The sequence below is a fragment of the Trichomonas vaginalis genome, chromosome V, assembly GCF_026262505.1.
Source record: "Trichomonas vaginalis G3 chromosome V, whole genome shotgun sequence".
Classification (NCBI taxonomy): domain Eukaryota; phylum Parabasalia; order Trichomonadida; family Trichomonadidae; genus Trichomonas; species Trichomonas vaginalis.
In genome coordinates this window covers 11399941-11417777 of record NC_067207.1, presented here as the reverse complement: position 1 = coordinate 11417777, position 17837 = coordinate 11399941, and the positions used below count along the sequence as shown (strand labels likewise).

Sequence of the window (17837 nt, the reverse complement as noted above, 5' to 3'; positions counted from 1 at the left end):
TTTTCTTATTGTATAGTCAAATGTAAGTTTATCTACACTACAATTAGAAGAAACTTATTTCATGAATTTTTGGACGTTTTTTTCAAAATCGAATGTCATCAACAGCGCTGAACACGCTTGAGCCGTTTAGTACGCTTGGTATGACTGGCATTGCGGGAACAGGACCGCATTATGTAAATGATGCTTCGATTGTTTTGCCTGCTGGCAATCAAATTATTCAGCAATCAATCGATACAGGCGAAAGAATGATATTATTCGGAAATAGAATAACATCAAATGAGCCACGCAATGAAGAACTCACAGCTTTTGCGGTCTCTCATGATTCAACATACCTCGCTCTCGCTGCATTAAGAAAAGATGTCGAACCTGTTATAAATATTTACTATTTACAGAAACAAACATTATACGCATCACTTCCACAACCAAAATCAGTTCGTATTTTCTTTGCAACGTTCCATATGAAACAAAAATTACTTTTATTTGGCGTAAGTTATCCGCGTACCCACTCTCTCATCATATACGATTTAACTACAAAGCAGGAGATAAAGAACGTCAGCATACCAGCTCCTTTCATTAGCGCGAGTTTTAACCCAGATCAAAGTGATTCATCGGTTATCTTCCATACAGCAACAGATTTATATTACGTAGGAAGTGCCAGTAAGACAGCTACTAAAATTGACTGTCCAAACTACAGTAAATTCACTGGTTTTGTATATTCACTCAATGAAAGAAATGTTTGCATTGCAACATCAGGCAGAGATCTTATTTTCTACCAAGATTTCACATTTAGCCATACAATGACAATAACAGAAGAATCTCCAATTATTTATTTTGCAACTTTCAACCATGGACTTGTTGCAGCAACAGAAAACTACAAATTAATACTATTCCAACACATTTCTGTACCTAAAGATCTCGCCAGATCATTCCAACAAGGTCCAATTGTTACATATGGCATGAAACATCCAATTGTATGGACATCTTTCTCTCAAAGTGCGCATCAAATGGTTATTGATGTCGATCACAGACAGTTGTTGCTTGTGAATATGAGAGAATTCGAATCAAACCCTGATAATGCAATTATTAATCCGAATATTGTATCTCATAAAGGTCCAGTCGTTGCTATTAGCTCATGTGCATACAAACCAATGCTTGTAAGTTGCGGCCAAATTGATAGAACAGTTATCGTTTGGGATTATTCGAAGCAAGCAAGCGTTTTATATCACGAATTCCCTGAAGACCTCAAGGATGTTGCATTCCACCCTAGTGGAGACCTTATTGCCGTTGCTTCAAGTGATAAATTATATCTTATGACCGTAACAGTTGATGATTTGATACAGAGAGCTGAATGGCCGCTTTTCAACTGTCTTTCCATACAGTTTTCCAATGGTGGCCACTTCTTAGTTGCAGCATCTCATATTATTACTTTCATTAACCCATATACACAAGAAATTGTTGCCACTCTCCGTGCTCACACGGGTCTTATCAACAGCCTTGGCTTCTCCCCAGACGATAAAAAGCTTGTTAGCTCCGGAAGCGATGGAAAAATTGTTGTTTGGAGCGCTGTTACTCAACTCCCTGAGTGGTCGCTTGATATTCCAAAGGCAAACTTTGTTTCTTCCGTTATTAGCCACAGAGGAACTGTAATTGCTGCTGCAAAAACAAACGTAATCCACCATTTGTTCTCTCAAAGAAGACATATGAGAATAAGTGAAGCAGAAATTGGTTTCACAGCTGTACTTTTCGCAAGTAACACTTGCATTATTTTAGGAGATATCCTTGGTGGCATCACCGTTGTTCCATTCCCATTCATTGTCCCATCAAGCCACCAAAGCGAATTCGAAAACATTCCTCAGCTTGAGTTTTCGGATGGTTCTGCCACAGAAGATAACAAACCTGTCAGAACTATACCTTTCCTTAGTGGACAGACCTTCAAATCACATTGTGGAGAGGTCACAAGACTTTGTTCCTCCCTCGACAGCAAAGTTCTCTTTACATCTGCCACTGATTCCTCCATTTGTGTCTTCAACATTCTCTCTGCTAACCAAACTGTTACTCAAAGTCGTATTCCTATATTGAGATGCGATATTCCATGCCAGCAATTCTTCCTTGTTCCTCAATCAAGATACGATGAATTGCAACACGGAATTGAGAAACTAAAGAGAGATATCCAGTCACAACAGAATGACTACGAACAGAAAACAATCGAGAGTTTACGTGCCCACCAAAAGAATTTAGACGAATTACAACGCCAACATCGCGAAAAGAAGGAAAAACTCAATCAACAGATAGAAGGACTCATGGCCGCAATGAACGATTCAACGATCAAGGCCGCTCTCATTTACCAAAACATGGAAGCCGCTCATATGAATGAAGCCAAAGTTCTTACAAACTTATACGAACAGAAGTTGAGTTTAGAACGTTCCAAATGCGATGGCCTTCAGAAAGAAGTCGAAGACTTGAAGTGCTCTTACGAAGAAAGAATTTATTTGTTACAACAACAGTATAAATCGAGTCTTGAAGAGCTTGGAAACAAAATTTACTCAAAACAAAGCCAGTTACAAAATGATTTGGATGAAACAAATAAAACAATACAGAAAGAAGATGACGACATGAGTGACAGAATGATTGCTTTGGAAGTAGAATTCGATCAGGACAGAATGATGATTGACCTGGAATTCCACAACAAAGCAATTGAATTACATAATTTGGAGAAAGAACTGAACGCAAAAGTCGAAGAATTGGCAACAGAAATCGACAAACAAATACAGATAATTAGCAATGATAATGAGAGATTAAACACTTTAAAGGATGAACGCGCCAAAGAAGAAAAAGAAATCAAAGCACAACAACATACTTTGGAATGTAAAACAAGTGAATTACATGATAGAGAAGAAACATTACAGAGACAAGAAAATAACATAGAAAGACTTGAAACATCCAACAACGAGTTGACCAAATTCAAAGGCCTTATGAACAGAAGAATTGAAGAAATGTCTGCAGAATTACAACCAACAAAAGATGAAATTGTCAGACACAGAGCGGAATTGGATGGAACAAATGAAGAAATTAGAACAAACATGAGATCATCGCAGGCTAAACACAGAAAGATGCAAGATAAACAGCATCAAATCGATGTGTTAAAGACAAAATTGGCTGAAGCACAAACAGCTTTAGCTAAAAAGAGAAGAGTTATTCAGATATTTACAGCTGATTTAAGAGAAGGAGTTTCGAGATCAACAATTGATGAAAGAACAAGTGTTTTGAAGGAATTACATGATAAATACGTTGCTGTCCATGACTTGGAAGAGAACATTAAAGATGCAAATGATACAATCAATGAGAACACGAGACAAAGAAAGCATCTCCAAGAATCAGTTATGTTACTTCAGAAATCTGTAAATCAACAAAAAACGACAACAATGAAACATTTCGAAGCGAAATCTGCAGAAAATTCACAGTTGTTGTCGGATTTGAACGCAATACAGAAAGAAAACAGAAGCTTAAGGAAGAGATTGGATTTGGTCCTTGCTGACGTTGATATGCTTCAGTCGAATTTGAAGAGAGTTCAAGCAACAGCGAGAGAACAATCAATTAAAAGACAAAGATTGGCTCATTCTGCAATGCAACAACAGAGCAGAGTAACAAGTGATTGGGTTAAGAAGAATACTTCCGGAAAGACAATGACAGGCATTTCTGTTGCTGATGGTCGTGGTAAGTATTTGCACTCAAAGTAATTGTGATTTATTTTTTTTTTATTATTGTTTATTTTATTTATTTTTTTGAATAAAAGTTTGTTTAATTCTATTGCTGTTTTGGTTTTTCCATCGATGTGAAAACTTTTTAAACACCGCTGGAGAATGATGAAAGGATATCTGCTTATAAAGATATAATTCGACAAATTTAGGAAATATTATTTGCAAGATCAATAATACTTTTTTTCATCATACTTATTTTAAAAGACATCTTCAAATTTGATAAGTAAATAATGTCAAATTGTCATTTGAATGATATTTCGAAATTAATTTGAAAATTCAATAATAAAGTATAAGAATGAATAATGAATTGTTGAAAACCACTTAATAGCTTTATATATCACCTTATGAATTTCCCTGATGTATGAAGTAGACGTTTAGAATATAAAATGTGACAATTTGAGTAAAAATATAAAAAAATAATATGAGGGGAAGAAATCTTTTTAATATGGCATCACACAATAAAGCAGTTAAAGCAGCAGTTCCAAATGCACCAAAGAAGAAAGTTGTTATGCGAGATTATCCACTTAATTACAACCCACGTATTTATTCAACAACTGAGTTACGTCGAACAACAAAGAAAGAAGAGGAAAAGCCAATTGATAAAACTTCTAAGCGTGAAACAACAAGAAACAAGAAACTTGAATCTAAAATTCAAACAAAAGACCAAACTAAAACAAAAACACAAACTCAAAACGTTGAAATAAAAGTTGAAGAACAATATTTTGAAGATGAAAACATTAATGAAGAGCAAGAAAGCTTCCAGAGCGAAACCATTCTTGACAAATACACGAAATTAGTTGAATTATATCAGAAAGAGTTAGATCGAAGAAACGAGTTAAAGAACACACATGAAGATTTTCTTCACAAAATACACATTGCTTACTCAAACCAGATTAAGTTAGAAAGAGGTATAATTCCTTCATCGATGCAAGATCCACCTTCTCACACAGATGAAGAAGAGGATATTCATCAAGAAGAAGAAATTACTAAAGGAACAGAATAATTCAAAACATTTTAAAATCATTGTTCTGTACTAAAACGATATTTTTGTATTCCAAATTATAGTATTTTAGCATTTAGAAAATTTGATAAATAGTTGAGAGATTTTACGGACTTCAAAACAATATGAAAAAAATAAATTGCCAATTGTGTATTGGGATTTATGGCGCCGCATTGGCAACATGCATGTAAATCTTTCTGGATATGCGATTCCATTTTTTTTTTTGAGACCCCGACAAATTTGCCCAGGGGCACTTTTTTCAAAAAAAATTCGACAGTTTACAAAATTAATTTTTTTGGGTTGTGCCATGGGCTGTTCTTCGCCTCAGGAGCCCCGAGGCTCCCAATCACTACGAAAGGGAGCCCCAGAGCTCCTGAGATTCCATCAGCAGAGGCCTTTTCCTTTGGCCTCTGCTGATTGCATAATCAGCGGAGCCATTCTTCGCCTCAGGAGCCCCGAGGCTCCCAATCACTACGAAAGGGAGCCCCAGGGCTCCTGAGATTCCATCAGCAGAGGCCTTTTCCCTTGGCCTCTGCTGATTGCATAATCAGCGGAGCCATTCTTCGCCTCAGGAGCTCCGAGACTCCCAATCACTACGAAAGGGAACCCCAGGGCTCCTGAACAAATTTAATAGACTATTAAAGAGATAATGAGAGGCCGGGATTCAAATAGTCTATCTATATGAACCCTGGCCTCTCACTATCTCTCTGAGTTGGTGAATAGCTGTCTGCATCTTATCTTATGCAGACAGCTTTTCACCCTTTTATAATATGGATTGGAGGCTACGAAGCACTGATATAGAATCACTGCTTCATAACCTCCAATCCATTAGCTAAAGTCTCCAAACTTTGGGTTAATGTCTTGACATTAACCCAAAGTTTGGAGACTTCAAAGAGATAATGAGAGGCCGGGATGCAAATAGTCTATCTATATGGCCCTGGCCTCTCACTGTCTCTCTAGGTCGAATCTATTTATCCAGAGCTGTTATGATTCATCCAATACCTCATGCCATTGTAAAGTTCTCAATTTTCTATCACGTAAACATTTTGACATGTAAACCCAGGCGTCACTTTTTGGAAAAGTGACACTGGGCAAATTTGTTACGAACTCTTTTTTTTAGCAAAAAAAGAATATTTTATTATAATACATTTAAAGGCATTATTTCTTTTTTGATGTTTTAAATTTTGAAAAAGTGCTAATGATCTGATTTTGTCAAAAATCAATTGATCAAATGCAGATTTACAGATGGAGTAAGGGTTTCGTTTTGCTAAAATTGTCACTTTTATAGCATATTTGTTTTTGGATGTTTTGCGAAACCAAAAAAAAAACTATGATATACAATGTGTGTGTAAAGAAAATACTTTATTTACTAGTTAAAAAATCATTTGGTATTGATCAAGTTATTTTTTCTGGATAAGATATTATATGGATAATTGGATAGAAAATACAATTATATAATCTTGTACCTGGTTTAATTAAGCTAATTGTCATCAGAAACTTGTAATTTTTATGAATTTCAGATTTTCTTTTCATTACTGCTTTTCTTAATAGGTCAAGTTCTTATTTACGCTATAAAGTATGATATTTACAAATATCAAGTTATCGTGTTTTTTGAGAAATTATGAGAAACAAACAAAAATGAAAAAGATAGGAATAGCAATGAATAGTGATGTGGGTATAGAAAATGTAAGAGATATGAATGCAAAGCAATCAGTATTTAGGACATTGACCATAGATTTCGAAAAAAAAATGCTGCATATTGAGCGAAAACTATGATTATATTATAAGGCTGTCATTTAAAGCATAATGAAACTATTCCCTTTTCATTTTAATCAAATAAGATAGTAAAGATTTTTGAATTAGCTAGAAACTGATGAGATGTTTTCACAAATCAGATTTTTAATCTCTATAATGCATAATTCACTCAATATCTCAATTTTGATATTGCGAGATATTTTTGCTATCGGTTTCGCAATTTTGACACAATAGCAAGAGGGTTCTATAAGCATTATTATCAACGTAGAATCTGAATATCATATCAGAAAATGTCGCAAATCTGACATTTACCCGACCAAATAGCAAAAATAATTGAATACTTTTCGCAAAAACTTTAAAAATCGATAAAAATATGAAATATAGATATTAAAGAGACTTTTTATATAATATTCATAAAGATTTTCCAAAAATATGATACCGCAAAATTAAAAAAGTGACGTCTTGAGTGGAGTCAAAGGTCGAAATTGCTAGCTAAATGTTTTTTTAGCGAAATTGCGTATTGTACGTTTTTTTCGCAAAACGAAACCCTTAGATGGAGTGGTTGGTTTTAATGAACATAATATTTACTTGATGTTTTAATTAGAAACGTTTTTTGTATAAAGTTCTCAAAAAAATTGTTTTGATATAAACCGCAAAAGTTCTGATCTCAATTTTGAGAAGCAAAAAGTTTCGGATAGAACATATGATAGTTATATTGGTATAGTACTTTTCAGCTGGTTATTAATTTAAACTAATTTCGGTTTTGACAAACTTTACAAAAAAATTTTTATTATGTTTTCCTTCCTTTGTTTAAAAAGCCCATTAATTAGAGAAATTCCTTCACCCCCTCAGACTCATTTGCAAAAACATCCAATTACAGCCGATTTCAAGCAAATTCAGCCAAAACCAGCAGTCATTTATGAAAATTCAAATCCTTTGGAGATTAGGAAGCCCCTTAAACTTGGCGATACAGGTGTTATGTTACCTGCAGAAAATGGTGCTTGGGAATGGTTTGTAGATATCTTCGGTCCAACACCAGTTCACGCCGACGAAGTTCACAAAAATTCAAGATTCATTTCTTCTACCAATAGTAAACCTTCAACAGCCACAGGACCAAGAGTTCCGATTAAGCCTCGTGGGCCCGTTAGACAATATTCTCAAAAACAAACGGATCATTTGAAACTTGTTGATACTGGCGTTCAATTATCTACAGAAAATTCTTATTGGGATACCTTCTTTCAAAGGGATGTAATGTCCTATGGTCCTCATCAAGGAATCTTTGGTAACTCCAAAAGCAAATCCTCATTTCCAGGAAAACTTCCTCATCCCGTGAGACCTCGTGTTATCACAAGAGCTCCACCTGTTGAAACATCTCAGTTTCAATCAAACATGGTCAATATCGCTGAATATGTAGAAAAGTGCAACGATCAATTATTCTCCGAACAATATCCTTATTTATGCAATGAAGTCAATAGACCAGGTTCATCTGAACTTTGGGGAAAATTCCCCAAGGGTAAAACTTCGCCAGTCAATCCATCCACTAAAATTAATATTCCTCGTAATACAGGAGTTCATTCCAACTCAAAGGACCTTTGGGGCCCTTTTCACGCAACTGATGTTTTAGCTTATGTTCCAATCCGGAAATGGTTTTGGAATGGAAAAGAAGAACTGTCATCAACAGAAAAAAGATTGCAACCTCTTAAACTTGTTGATACTGGGATTCGCTTACCTGCAAAAAACGGCTGGGGTTTCTTCGCGCCTTTCAAAACTATAGCTGATGGTGTCCTTCATCCATTTGGAGATATTTCTCAAATTAATCAAAAGTCATATGAAACAGGTGAATCCACAAGCAAAAACGATTTATATGGTAGATTCGCTCCAGATCCTGTTTCACCTGATAGGCGTCCAGTGATGGGTGTAAAATTACATGCTAATACAGAAGAAAGATTACAACCTCTTGAAGTTTCTGATACAGGTGTTCGCTTACCAGAAGAAAACAATTATTGGTGTGAATTTCATCCTCCTGCTATGGGCGCCACTGGTGGTCGCGATATTAAAGTTGATGTAAGTAACCCAGAGATGCTCAACCACGCTATAGAAAATGGTGTATGCGATGGTTTAACTCCTATTGAGTGTATTAAGAAACTTTTTGGTCCAGGCAAAGGCAGCCCAGTTTATGAACAAGATGAATCGTCATCAATCGAAAACATAAATCAACGTGATAAAGATTCTGATGCAGAAGAAAACTTTTGGTGGCTATTTAATCCACCTAAAGCACACGCAGACGAACTTCACAATTCCAAACAGTGAAACTGGATGTACCATTTTTTTACTCATAAATAAAGCGGAAATGTTTTATGAATAATGTTTATTTTTAGAAAATAATTTGTTGAATCATATCTTCATGAAGATTTTCTTCACAAAATACACAAAGAGGTATTATTCCTTCATCGATGCAAGATCCACCTTCTCACACAGACGAAGAAGAGGATTTTCATCAAGAATATGAAGAAATTTCTTAAGGAACAGATTAATTCTAAATAATGTAATTTCCTTGCTCTGCAACAAAACGATATTTTTAGATGATATTTTCAAATGTTTTGCCCCAACAGCAGCTTATGCTGATGAACTTCACAATTCTAAGTCAACTTCTGACACCAAAAGTGAACATTCAACTCCATTCTCAAAAAGAGGTGAAGAAGAATATGCATTGTTTGGCCAGGGAAGACCAAAACATCCATATCTTGGTGAATATAGCGAAAAGTGCAAAGATCAATCATTCTCAGAACAATATCCATCATTATGCAAAGAAGTTAATAGCTTAGAAACAAACTTTGATATGTGGAGTGTTTTCAATCCAACTAAGGTTTCAGGAACTGCTTTACCCTTTAGGAAATGGTTTTTCAACAATAATCAGCAAGAATTTACATCCGCAGACGATCTTCACAATTCTAAATCCAGTCCAAACTCAGATGATCCATCTTGTCAATGGTGTGGCCAAGTTAAATCTAAAGCACAAACAGGATATAAGGAAAGTGTGGAAAATGTTGATCTACCAGAAGAGTGCAAGAAAGATCCTTCTAAATGCAATATTACTCACTATTTATACGAAACGCATTTTGGACAAAGTGTCACTTTAAAAGCGCCTCGCCATGTCAAAAATGATTTGTGGGGAGTCTTTAGTCAAATTCCTACTTCTGCAGATGGTTTTCCTAGTTCAAAATATGCTATTGATGTTAATAGTCAAAAAGAATTACCATCGGCAGAAAAAAGATTGAAACCTCTTAAGCTTGCAGATACAGGTGTTCAATTACATGAAGAATACACTGATAATATCAAGAATTCGAGACCTGTTATTCCAAAGATACCTCGTGTTTTCCCAAGAGCTTTACCAAATGAAAAACATCAGTATCAGGTTAAAAATAAAATGTCTAGATATTGCATTGGTTGTGCCCAGTTTAAGCAAGACCAAGATATACAATTAATGAACAAACTCGGCGAACCAGTCCAATATAAACAAGACAAAGATAAACATGTTATAGATTCTGATGCAGAAGAAAACTTTTGGTGGCTATTTAACCCACCTAAAGCACACGCAGACGAACTTCACAATTCTAAATCTACTCCAAACTCAGGAGAAATCTTTTGTCCGTGGTGTCCCATGGTCACATCAAAAGAACAAGCTAATTCCTTAGACTCTGAATCTCAAGAACAAACAGAAAGCAACCAAGAAATGCAGAACTTCGGTGAAGATATAACAATGTGCCTAGGTCTTCCTTATCCTGAAAATTTAGAGTGTTTACAAATATTAGGACAAGGTCCCGTCAGCCCACGCTCCTTTGAAATTGATCAAGCAGCATATTCATCGAACGAAAACCTAAAGAAACCTGTTAAAGATTCTGATGCAGAAGAAAACTTTTGGTGGCTATTTAACCCACCTAAAGCACATGCAGACGAAACTTCACAATTCTAAACAAACTATTCCAAAGAGGCCTTGTGCTGTTCCAAAAAATTTACCTGTTGAAAAATCAGAGTATCTGTCTAATGATTTTGATCTAGACAAAAGTATTGAAGACGCCAGTGAGCGCCAAAAAATATTGGCTGACTTTTCACAAGCGAGAACTTTAATAAACAGACAAGAAGAATTGCCACCAACAGATATAAGTTTGAATGAAGGTGATACACATGAATTCGACTAAAAAATAATGCGGAAATGAATAATGAATCGTTTTAAATATTAAATGCAACAATCTGAGTAAAAATAAAAAAAATAATCATACAAAAGGAAGAAACCTTTTTAATTTGGTATCTCGAAAAGAAACAAAAATCTGCTGTTCAAAATGCAACAAAATTTCAAGATCTTGATCTAAAATTATGATATTTATAAAGTCTAAGAAAAGTAAAACTCTACAATGTCGTACATTCTTCAAAATTATGAAAAATTATTGAAATTAGGGACTGGAATTTGCAGTTTCACACTGTAAACTTTCTGTTTAATTTGTATCGTTGACTGGGCTTTAATTTTGCTATCTAAAGCTATTTTTTCACTTGCTAAATTAAAAATTATTGTTAAAATTTGAATAAAATCGTGGTCGGTATGATAGAAACCAAAGGCGGGTTTTATGGTTTGATTTTTACAAAGAATTTGAAATGTAATGTCAGGATTGCAGAATGATAAATAAATTTAAATCAACATTATCTCTATAATACATCAATTACAAACTCTTTTATGTTATAAACTTCACAAAATAAAGATTTTGATACAAACCGCAAAAGTTCTTATCTCAATTTTGAGTGAAAGTTTTTCTGGAAAAAAATTTATATATAAATATATCTGTATATTGTAATTTGTTAATTAGTTATCAATTGAAAATGATTTCGGTTTTGACAATTTTTTTTCATGTTTTTCTTTCTTTGTTTAAATCAAGCTATTGTTGATGATATTTTTACCCCGCGTAGCATGGATTCTCAAGCAAATCCGATTTCATCCACTCCCAAGCAAAATCAAGCCACAACGGAGATAAATTCAGAAAATAAAATTTCCGTCGAAAATTTGAAACCACTTAAACTTATTAATACTGGCTTTAAGTTACGCACAGACAAGCCTCTCTTCAGACACTTCTCTCCCAAAGACACAATGGCGTATGATGATCGTCTTCAACAAAGAACAGTTTTTACTAATACCAAAAACAGACCCTCTATCGCAGGTAAACGTCCTCAACCTCGTTCTGTTTTAAGAGTTTTACCAGTTGAAAAACAAGAATCTGAAATAAACCAAGAAGAGTCACCATATTGCATTGGATGTGGTATGTATCTACAAAAAGAAGAAGTTAAACCATTAGCTTCATTCACACCAAACATGGTTAACCTTGCTGATTATCTGGAAAAGTGCCAAGATCAAAGATTCTCTGAAAAATATCCATCTTTATGCAAAGAAATTGATACTTTAGAATCAAACTTTGATTTGTGGAAATACTTCACTCCAAAAACAAAAACATCTGCAGCACCTTCACGTCGTTACAAAGATTCTTATTCATATTTTGTTAACAGTCAGGAAGAATCACAAACAAACGAAGTCTTAGATAAAGAAATATGTCCATGGTGCGGCTTTACATCACCAAAAGATCAAGCTAATTCCTATTTTGTTAAAAGTCAGGAAGAATCACAAACAAGCAAACAAACATTACAACCCCCATATACCAACATTGAACAGACAACTCAAAAAGACACTGCACCATCAAAAGATCAACTTTTACTTGAAGAACAAACAGAAAAAACAGAAGAGCCAGTTGATTACCCAAGTCAACAAACGTGCACCAATGCATCGGATTGTGCTGGTTTGCTTGGACAAGGATCAGCCTTCTATTCCCCTGGTCGTCCAAAAGATTCGAAACTTTATAAATCTTTAGATACAGGTGATCATTCACAAACAGGAAAACATTCTGAAAAGCATCAACGTATGAAATTCATTTCAGATACCAACAGTGAACATTCAACTCCAAATTCAGATGGAACAATTTGTCCATGGTGTGGCATTATATCACAAAAAGAACAAAATGCCAGAGCAACTATTCCAAAGTTATCACGTCCTAGTTTAAGAACTAATGATTTGTCTTCTTATGCAAAAAATTGCAAAAACTTAACATTCTATCTACAACATGTTCAACAATGCAATTCATTAGGCATTTTTGGTCCGGATAAAGCCAAATTTGAAGATGATTCCAAATCCATGAAGAAATCCCATAAAGAATCTGATATAGATGTTCATTCACCAGAAGAAAACTTTTGGTCGCTATTTTTCCCACCTAAAGCACACGCAGACGAACTTCACAATTCTAAATCTAACAGTTTCAGTACACTTGGAGATAAGTGCAAAGACCCAACTTTCTATAAAGAACATACTTATCTATGCATGTCATTAGGCTATTTCATTCCTACTAAAGTCCATGCCGCAGGTAAGCGCCGTCCAGGATTAGATGTTCTTAATGGTCAAGAAAAGAAACCTCTTCAACTTGTTGATACCGGTGTTCGTTTACCAGAAGAAAACAGTTTATGGAAGGAATTTGATCCAGATGATGTATCCGCTCACTATCCACGTATTCGTCATGCTGATATTTATGATGTTAATGGTGATGATTTCTGCAAATTATTCCCTAAATTGTGTGAATTATTTGGTCCAGGCAAAGGCAGCCCAGTTTATCTTCAAGATGAAATTCCATCAACTGAAAAGCTAAATAAACCTGTTAAAGATTCTGATGCAGAAGAAAACTTTTGGTGGCTATTTTTCCCGCCTAAAGCACACGCAGCCGAACTTCACAATTCTAAACAAACTGTTCCAAAGAGACCTCGTGTTTTGCCAAGAGTTTTACCAGTTGAAAGACAAGAGTCTGAAACAAACCAAGAAGAACCACCATATTGCATTGGATGTGGTATGTATCTACAAAAAGAACAAAACAAAGAATCATATTCATTCGAACCAAACATGGTTAACTTCATTGAATATTCAGAAAAGTGCAAAGATCAAACATTCTCTGAAAAATATCCATCATTATGCAAAGAAATTGATATTTTAGAATCAAACTTTGATTTGTGAGAATTCTTTAAACCATTCAAGACTGCAGGCACTATTATCCGCCATTAAAAATAGCCTATAAGAAGACAAACAAGATACACCTAATTTTAACTAAAATTTAAAGCAGAAATAATAAATTATGAATCTTCGACATTTTTTAAAATTCAAAATTATTAAATATGTTAAACTGAGTAAAAATATAAAACAATCATATATATAGGATGAAGAATTTTTTTTAATTTGGTATCTCGAAACCAAACTGTTAATGCTGCTGTTCCAAATGCAACATAATTTCAAAATCTTGATCTAAGATTGTGATATTTAGAAAGTTTGGGAATATTATAACTCATGGATGTCTTACATTCTTCAAAATTATGAAAAATTATTGAAATTTTGTATTGAAACTTGCCGTTTCACGCTGAAATGTTTCTGTTTATTTTGTATCGTTGATTAAACTTTAATTATTCTATCTAAAGCAGATTTCTCAATTGCTAAATTAATAATTATTGTGATTCCTATAATAGAAATCGTGATTCCCATAATAGAAATTAGTAAAAGTTTTTTATGGTTTGATTCTATATCAAAAATTCTGAATTAATTGTCAGTTTTACAGATGGATAAATAAATAAATTTAAATCGGTGTGATCGGTATTATAAGTTGATGTTTTTTATGTTATAAAGTTTTGAGTGCAAGTTTTTCTGGAAAAAATTTTATATATAAATATATCTGTATATTGTAAAAAAAAAAAAAAAAAAAAAAAAAAAGGTAGTGGGGCTTCCAGGGGCTGCGCCCCTTCTAGCCCTGAAGATGTTTAGTATAAATGAAGTTTTTATTCGGAGGGCTTCCAGGCGCGTTACGCCCTGAAGATGTTTAGTATAAATGAAGTTTTTATTCGGAAAATTGTTAGTCTTCTTGGTCGAAAACATTATATAATGTTTCACTTTTCACAAATTATATATGTTTTCATGCTTTGTCACTTTTCTGTCACTTTTCAGGAAAAAACATTTTTATTATTATATATAAATGAATTTTACAAAACCACCGTTACCCTTCTTTGGAAATAAGAGTAGATGTAAAGATATTCTATTGAGAGAACTTAAGAAACTACCGAATGGTCTAACATTTGTAGATTTGTTCGGTGGAAGTTTCTATATATCCCATTTGTGCCATACAATATTCCCAGACTCAAAGATTATATGCAATGACTTCGACAACTATATGGACCGTCTCAAACATATACCAGACACAAACAATATATTGAAAGAGTTAAAAGAAAAGATACCTATAGGTAAGATGGAACGTATACCATTAGATAAGAAAAATATTGTGAGAGAGGTTTTGAAAAAAGCAGAATATATAGACTGGGATAGTATATCTGCTAGACTATTATATAGTGGTGCTATAAGAGTTCATGACATTGAAACACTTATGTCAAAAGTTTTATATCTTAACTATACAAATGTTTTCAAAGAGGACATAGAAAAATATATTGAGGGTATAGAGTTTGTGAGATGTCATTGGACAGAGTTGTATGAAAAATATAAAGACAAGGAAAATGTTTTCTTTATAGTGGACCCGCCGTTCTATAACACATGGGATTTTCAATACCAAGTAGACTGGACTTTGAGAGACTCTTTAGAAACTTTAGACGTTTTACATAACCATCCATGCTTTTACTTTACATCCGATAAAAGTGGTTTGGAAAGTGTCATGAAATGGTTAGAGGACATACATGACTATGAGTTTAGATATGACAAGATAGAATATGAGAGAGGTCCTATAAACTGGAGAAAGTGTCATAACAAAGAAATTTTATTAGTAAGTAAATGTGGTTTGAAATAGGACTACTTGTTTTAGGTTTTTTCCATTGTGTCATTTATTTATTTGACGTGGCAGAAAAGTACAGAGAATATGGAGATGAACCAATGCCTGCAAATGTTCAGCATATGTACTCGTAAGAGATATTTTTATCTAATATTAAATGGACGCACAGAACTTAGCGAATGCACAGCAACCTGGACAACCAAACCCAGAGAATATTCCAAATGAAGTTAGAATACAAACTGCAATGGCAAACTATGGTCAAGTGCCAACAGATGTACAAATGCAAACTGCCATGTCAAATGACGCTGCGTTAGGTTTGCCACCATGGTATGCAAATATGAGATGGAAAGAGTTTTATACAAACCCTGAAGTGGGATATAAACAACTTTATGCAGATGACGCGAACACAGGAGTTGACCCAGAATATGTTTTCTACCAGAGGAGAAACAGAATGTATGAGCTCCAGTTAAAGAACGCTATGGAACTCAACAGGAAACGTAAGAGACTAGGCGGACATTAGATTTTTACATATAGTAAAATGGGTTTCTTCAGTAAGATAGGAAACTTCTTTCGAAATGTTGGAAGAGGTATATGGAATGGAATAAAAACCGTAGGAAGAGGAATTTGGAACGGAGTCAAAAATATTGGTAAAAGAGTAGGTCAGTTTGTTGGTATTATACCTAAAGACCCTGAACCAGAAGAACAAGCTCCTGTTATACAACAGCCTGAACCTGCACCACAGTCTAGTTGGCAACCAAATCCAACACCTCAACCGTATTAAAAAATTATATTTTTACCGTTCGATAGTAGTTGTATATGAAACTAAGTTCTAAGTAAAACGCATGGTATAATGGAATTATTCTTTTTCTTCCATCTGTAGTAAACCATACTTGAAAGTCTGAAATACTTCCACTTGGTGGTTCGTATAACTTTGTAGGTTTTTCGTAAAAGTCATTTGCCAAGCATAAGAAAGAGTTTTGGGCGCCAGAAAATGAAGCATGAACAATAATAGCAGCTGGGTCGAAAACATCTTTAAATAAATATGGTTCATCTCTTGCATATCGACTGTAAATATTTGCTAAAGGAAGTTCGACTTTCTGATTTAACATTCTTTGCAAATAATACCATGACATTGCAGTGAATTCTGTATATATTTGTTCGTCTTTCTTTGGATTGTCTTCGTAGATTTGAAATGACACTTGTGAATTTTGTTTGTCATATACAATTCTCACATAAAGTGTGCTCTCGGTATTTGCATATTCATCAGCATATTTTGCATAACATGAATTTATTTTATCTTCTATATTTTTTAACGCAGTCTGTAGAGAAGATGAAAGGTCAACTTGTATTAGCTCAATTTCTTCCCACATTTTTCGTTTCCCTTCAGATATATAATCTATATGAAACCTTACAATAAATGGAAAACTTTTATCTTCTACAGACACAAACTTCATTCTACGAAAGCCAATAGCTTTTGTGACAGATGGGTCTCTTAACCATCTTAATGGGTAGTCAAAACGATAGCCTTCATGCTTTACGGTCTCTGTCTCAAACTTTTGACCGACATTAGTAAAAAGTTCATCTAATGGTTTAGTTGTAGCAACTCTTGAATTTTCTTTTTCTATTGAAAGCATATTTTATCTAGAATAAAAATGTCGAAAGAAACAGCGTCTATGAGAGAAATACAACACAACCGACAACTCATTTTGCAAGCTCTAAATAAGAACACAACAAACTTTTCAAACTATTCTAAGATATCTGAGTCATTGAAAGAAGGAAACTTAAAACTGACGATAAACCCAATGACAGACGAGTTTCTGTTTCAAGACAGTAAGAACCATACTGTTTGTATAAATCCAACAAAAAGAACTTTAAACGAGAAACCTATAGATGAACTTCTTTTGAAAGCAGATATTGACAACAAAGCTGACAAAGAGTATGTAGACGATGCAATAGCAAAAGAAGAAGAAAGAGCTAACAAAGCTTATGCAACGAAAGAACATACTCATCCTGAACTAGCGGACAAAACATATGTTGACAATAAAATGTCAAGTGAAGTGACAAGAGCTGACAAAGAATATTCTAAAAAGACTCATACACATACCATTGCAAATATTACAAACTTACAAGAAACCTTAAACAGGAAAAGTGACGTTGGACATACACATACATCTTCTGAAATAACAGACTTAAACGTTAGCCTTGAAAAGAAGGCAGATAAGAACCATACACACGATTTCTTCGCAACTGTTGGTATAGAAAATATTGAAGGAACGGTTGAAGGAGCTGGTGGGGATGTATTAAATTGGAAACCTCCTAACTTTCCACAAGGTTTAACATCGGATGAAGACATAACGACGATGGGAAACATTAGATGTAAAGATGTTTATGTCATGGAGGATGAACATAATATTAAATTCACTGCTC

The 17837-nt window shown here is 34.2% G+C and overlaps 8 protein-coding genes across 8 annotated transcripts, besides 3 other annotated features; 7 read left to right on the top strand and 1 right to left on the bottom strand.

Annotated features, from left to right (window-relative positions):
* Positions 1-17: 17 nt before the first annotated feature.
* TVAGG3_0317810 (cilia- and flagella-associated protein 57 family) lies at positions 18-3748 on the top strand (the record flags this gene model as incomplete). Its single annotated transcript, XM_001314690.1, has 1 exon — positions 93-3737. One exon carries the CDS (start codon positions 93-95, stop codon positions 3735-3737), a length of 3645 nt encoding a protein of 1214 aa, XP_001314724.1.
* A 409-nt stretch (positions 3749-4157) lies between these two features.
* On the top strand, positions 4158-4966 carry TVAGG3_0317800 (uncharacterized protein; the record flags this gene model as incomplete). The annotated part of the gene is made up of 1 exon (XM_001314689.1): positions 4204-4761. One exon carries the CDS (start codon positions 4204-4206, stop codon positions 4759-4761), a length of 558 nt encoding a protein of 185 aa, XP_001314723.1.
* Positions 4967-5073: 107 nt separating this feature from the next.
* Positions 5074-5379: a mobile genetic element.
* Positions 5380-7305: 1926 nt separating this feature from the next.
* Positions 7306-8823, top strand: TVAGG3_0317780 (uncharacterized protein; the record flags this gene model as incomplete). The annotated part of the gene is made up of 1 exon (XM_001314688.1): positions 7306-8823. The coding sequence occupies one exon, from the start codon at positions 7306-7308 to the stop codon at positions 8821-8823; it is 1518 nt and encodes a 505-aa protein (XP_001314722.1).
* A 529-nt stretch (positions 8824-9352) lies between these two features.
* On the top strand, positions 9353-10780 carry TVAGG3_0317770 (uncharacterized protein; the record flags this gene model as incomplete). The annotated part of the gene is made up of 1 exon (XM_001314687.2): positions 9353-10486. The coding sequence occupies one exon, from the start codon at positions 9353-9355 to the stop codon at positions 10484-10486; it is 1134 nt and encodes a 377-aa protein (XP_001314721.1).
* A 630-nt stretch (positions 10781-11410) lies between these two features.
* On the top strand, positions 11411-13791 carry TVAGG3_0317760 (uncharacterized protein; the record flags this gene model as incomplete). Its single annotated transcript, XM_001289015.2, has 1 exon — positions 11414-13606. One exon carries the CDS (start codon positions 11414-11416, stop codon positions 13604-13606), a length of 2193 nt encoding a protein of 730 aa, XP_001289016.2.
* A 532-nt stretch (positions 13792-14323) lies between these two features.
* Positions 14324-14421: a terminal%2Cinverted (terminal inverted repeat of Maverick-3 transposon ID:TVAGG3_0317540).
* Positions 14324-17837: part of a mobile genetic element that runs on past the window's edge.
* Positions 15568-15930, top strand: TVAGG3_0317750 (uncharacterized protein; the record flags this gene model as incomplete). The annotated part of the gene is made up of 1 exon (XM_051230095.1): positions 15568-15930. The coding sequence occupies one exon, from the start codon at positions 15568-15570 to the stop codon at positions 15928-15930; it is 363 nt and encodes a 120-aa protein (XP_051099825.1).
* TVAGG3_0317740 (serine threonine-protein phosphatase family) lies at positions 15949-16191 on the top strand (the record flags this gene model as incomplete). The annotated part of the gene is made up of 1 exon (XM_051230094.1): positions 15949-16191. The coding sequence occupies one exon, from the start codon at positions 15949-15951 to the stop codon at positions 16189-16191; it is 243 nt and encodes an 80-aa protein (XP_051099824.1).
* TVAGG3_0317730 (uncharacterized protein) lies at positions 16196-16519 on the bottom strand (the record flags this gene model as incomplete). Its single annotated transcript, XM_051230093.1, has 1 exon — positions 16196-16519. The coding sequence occupies one exon, from the start codon at positions 16517-16519 to the stop codon at positions 16196-16198; it is 324 nt and encodes a 107-aa protein (XP_051099823.1).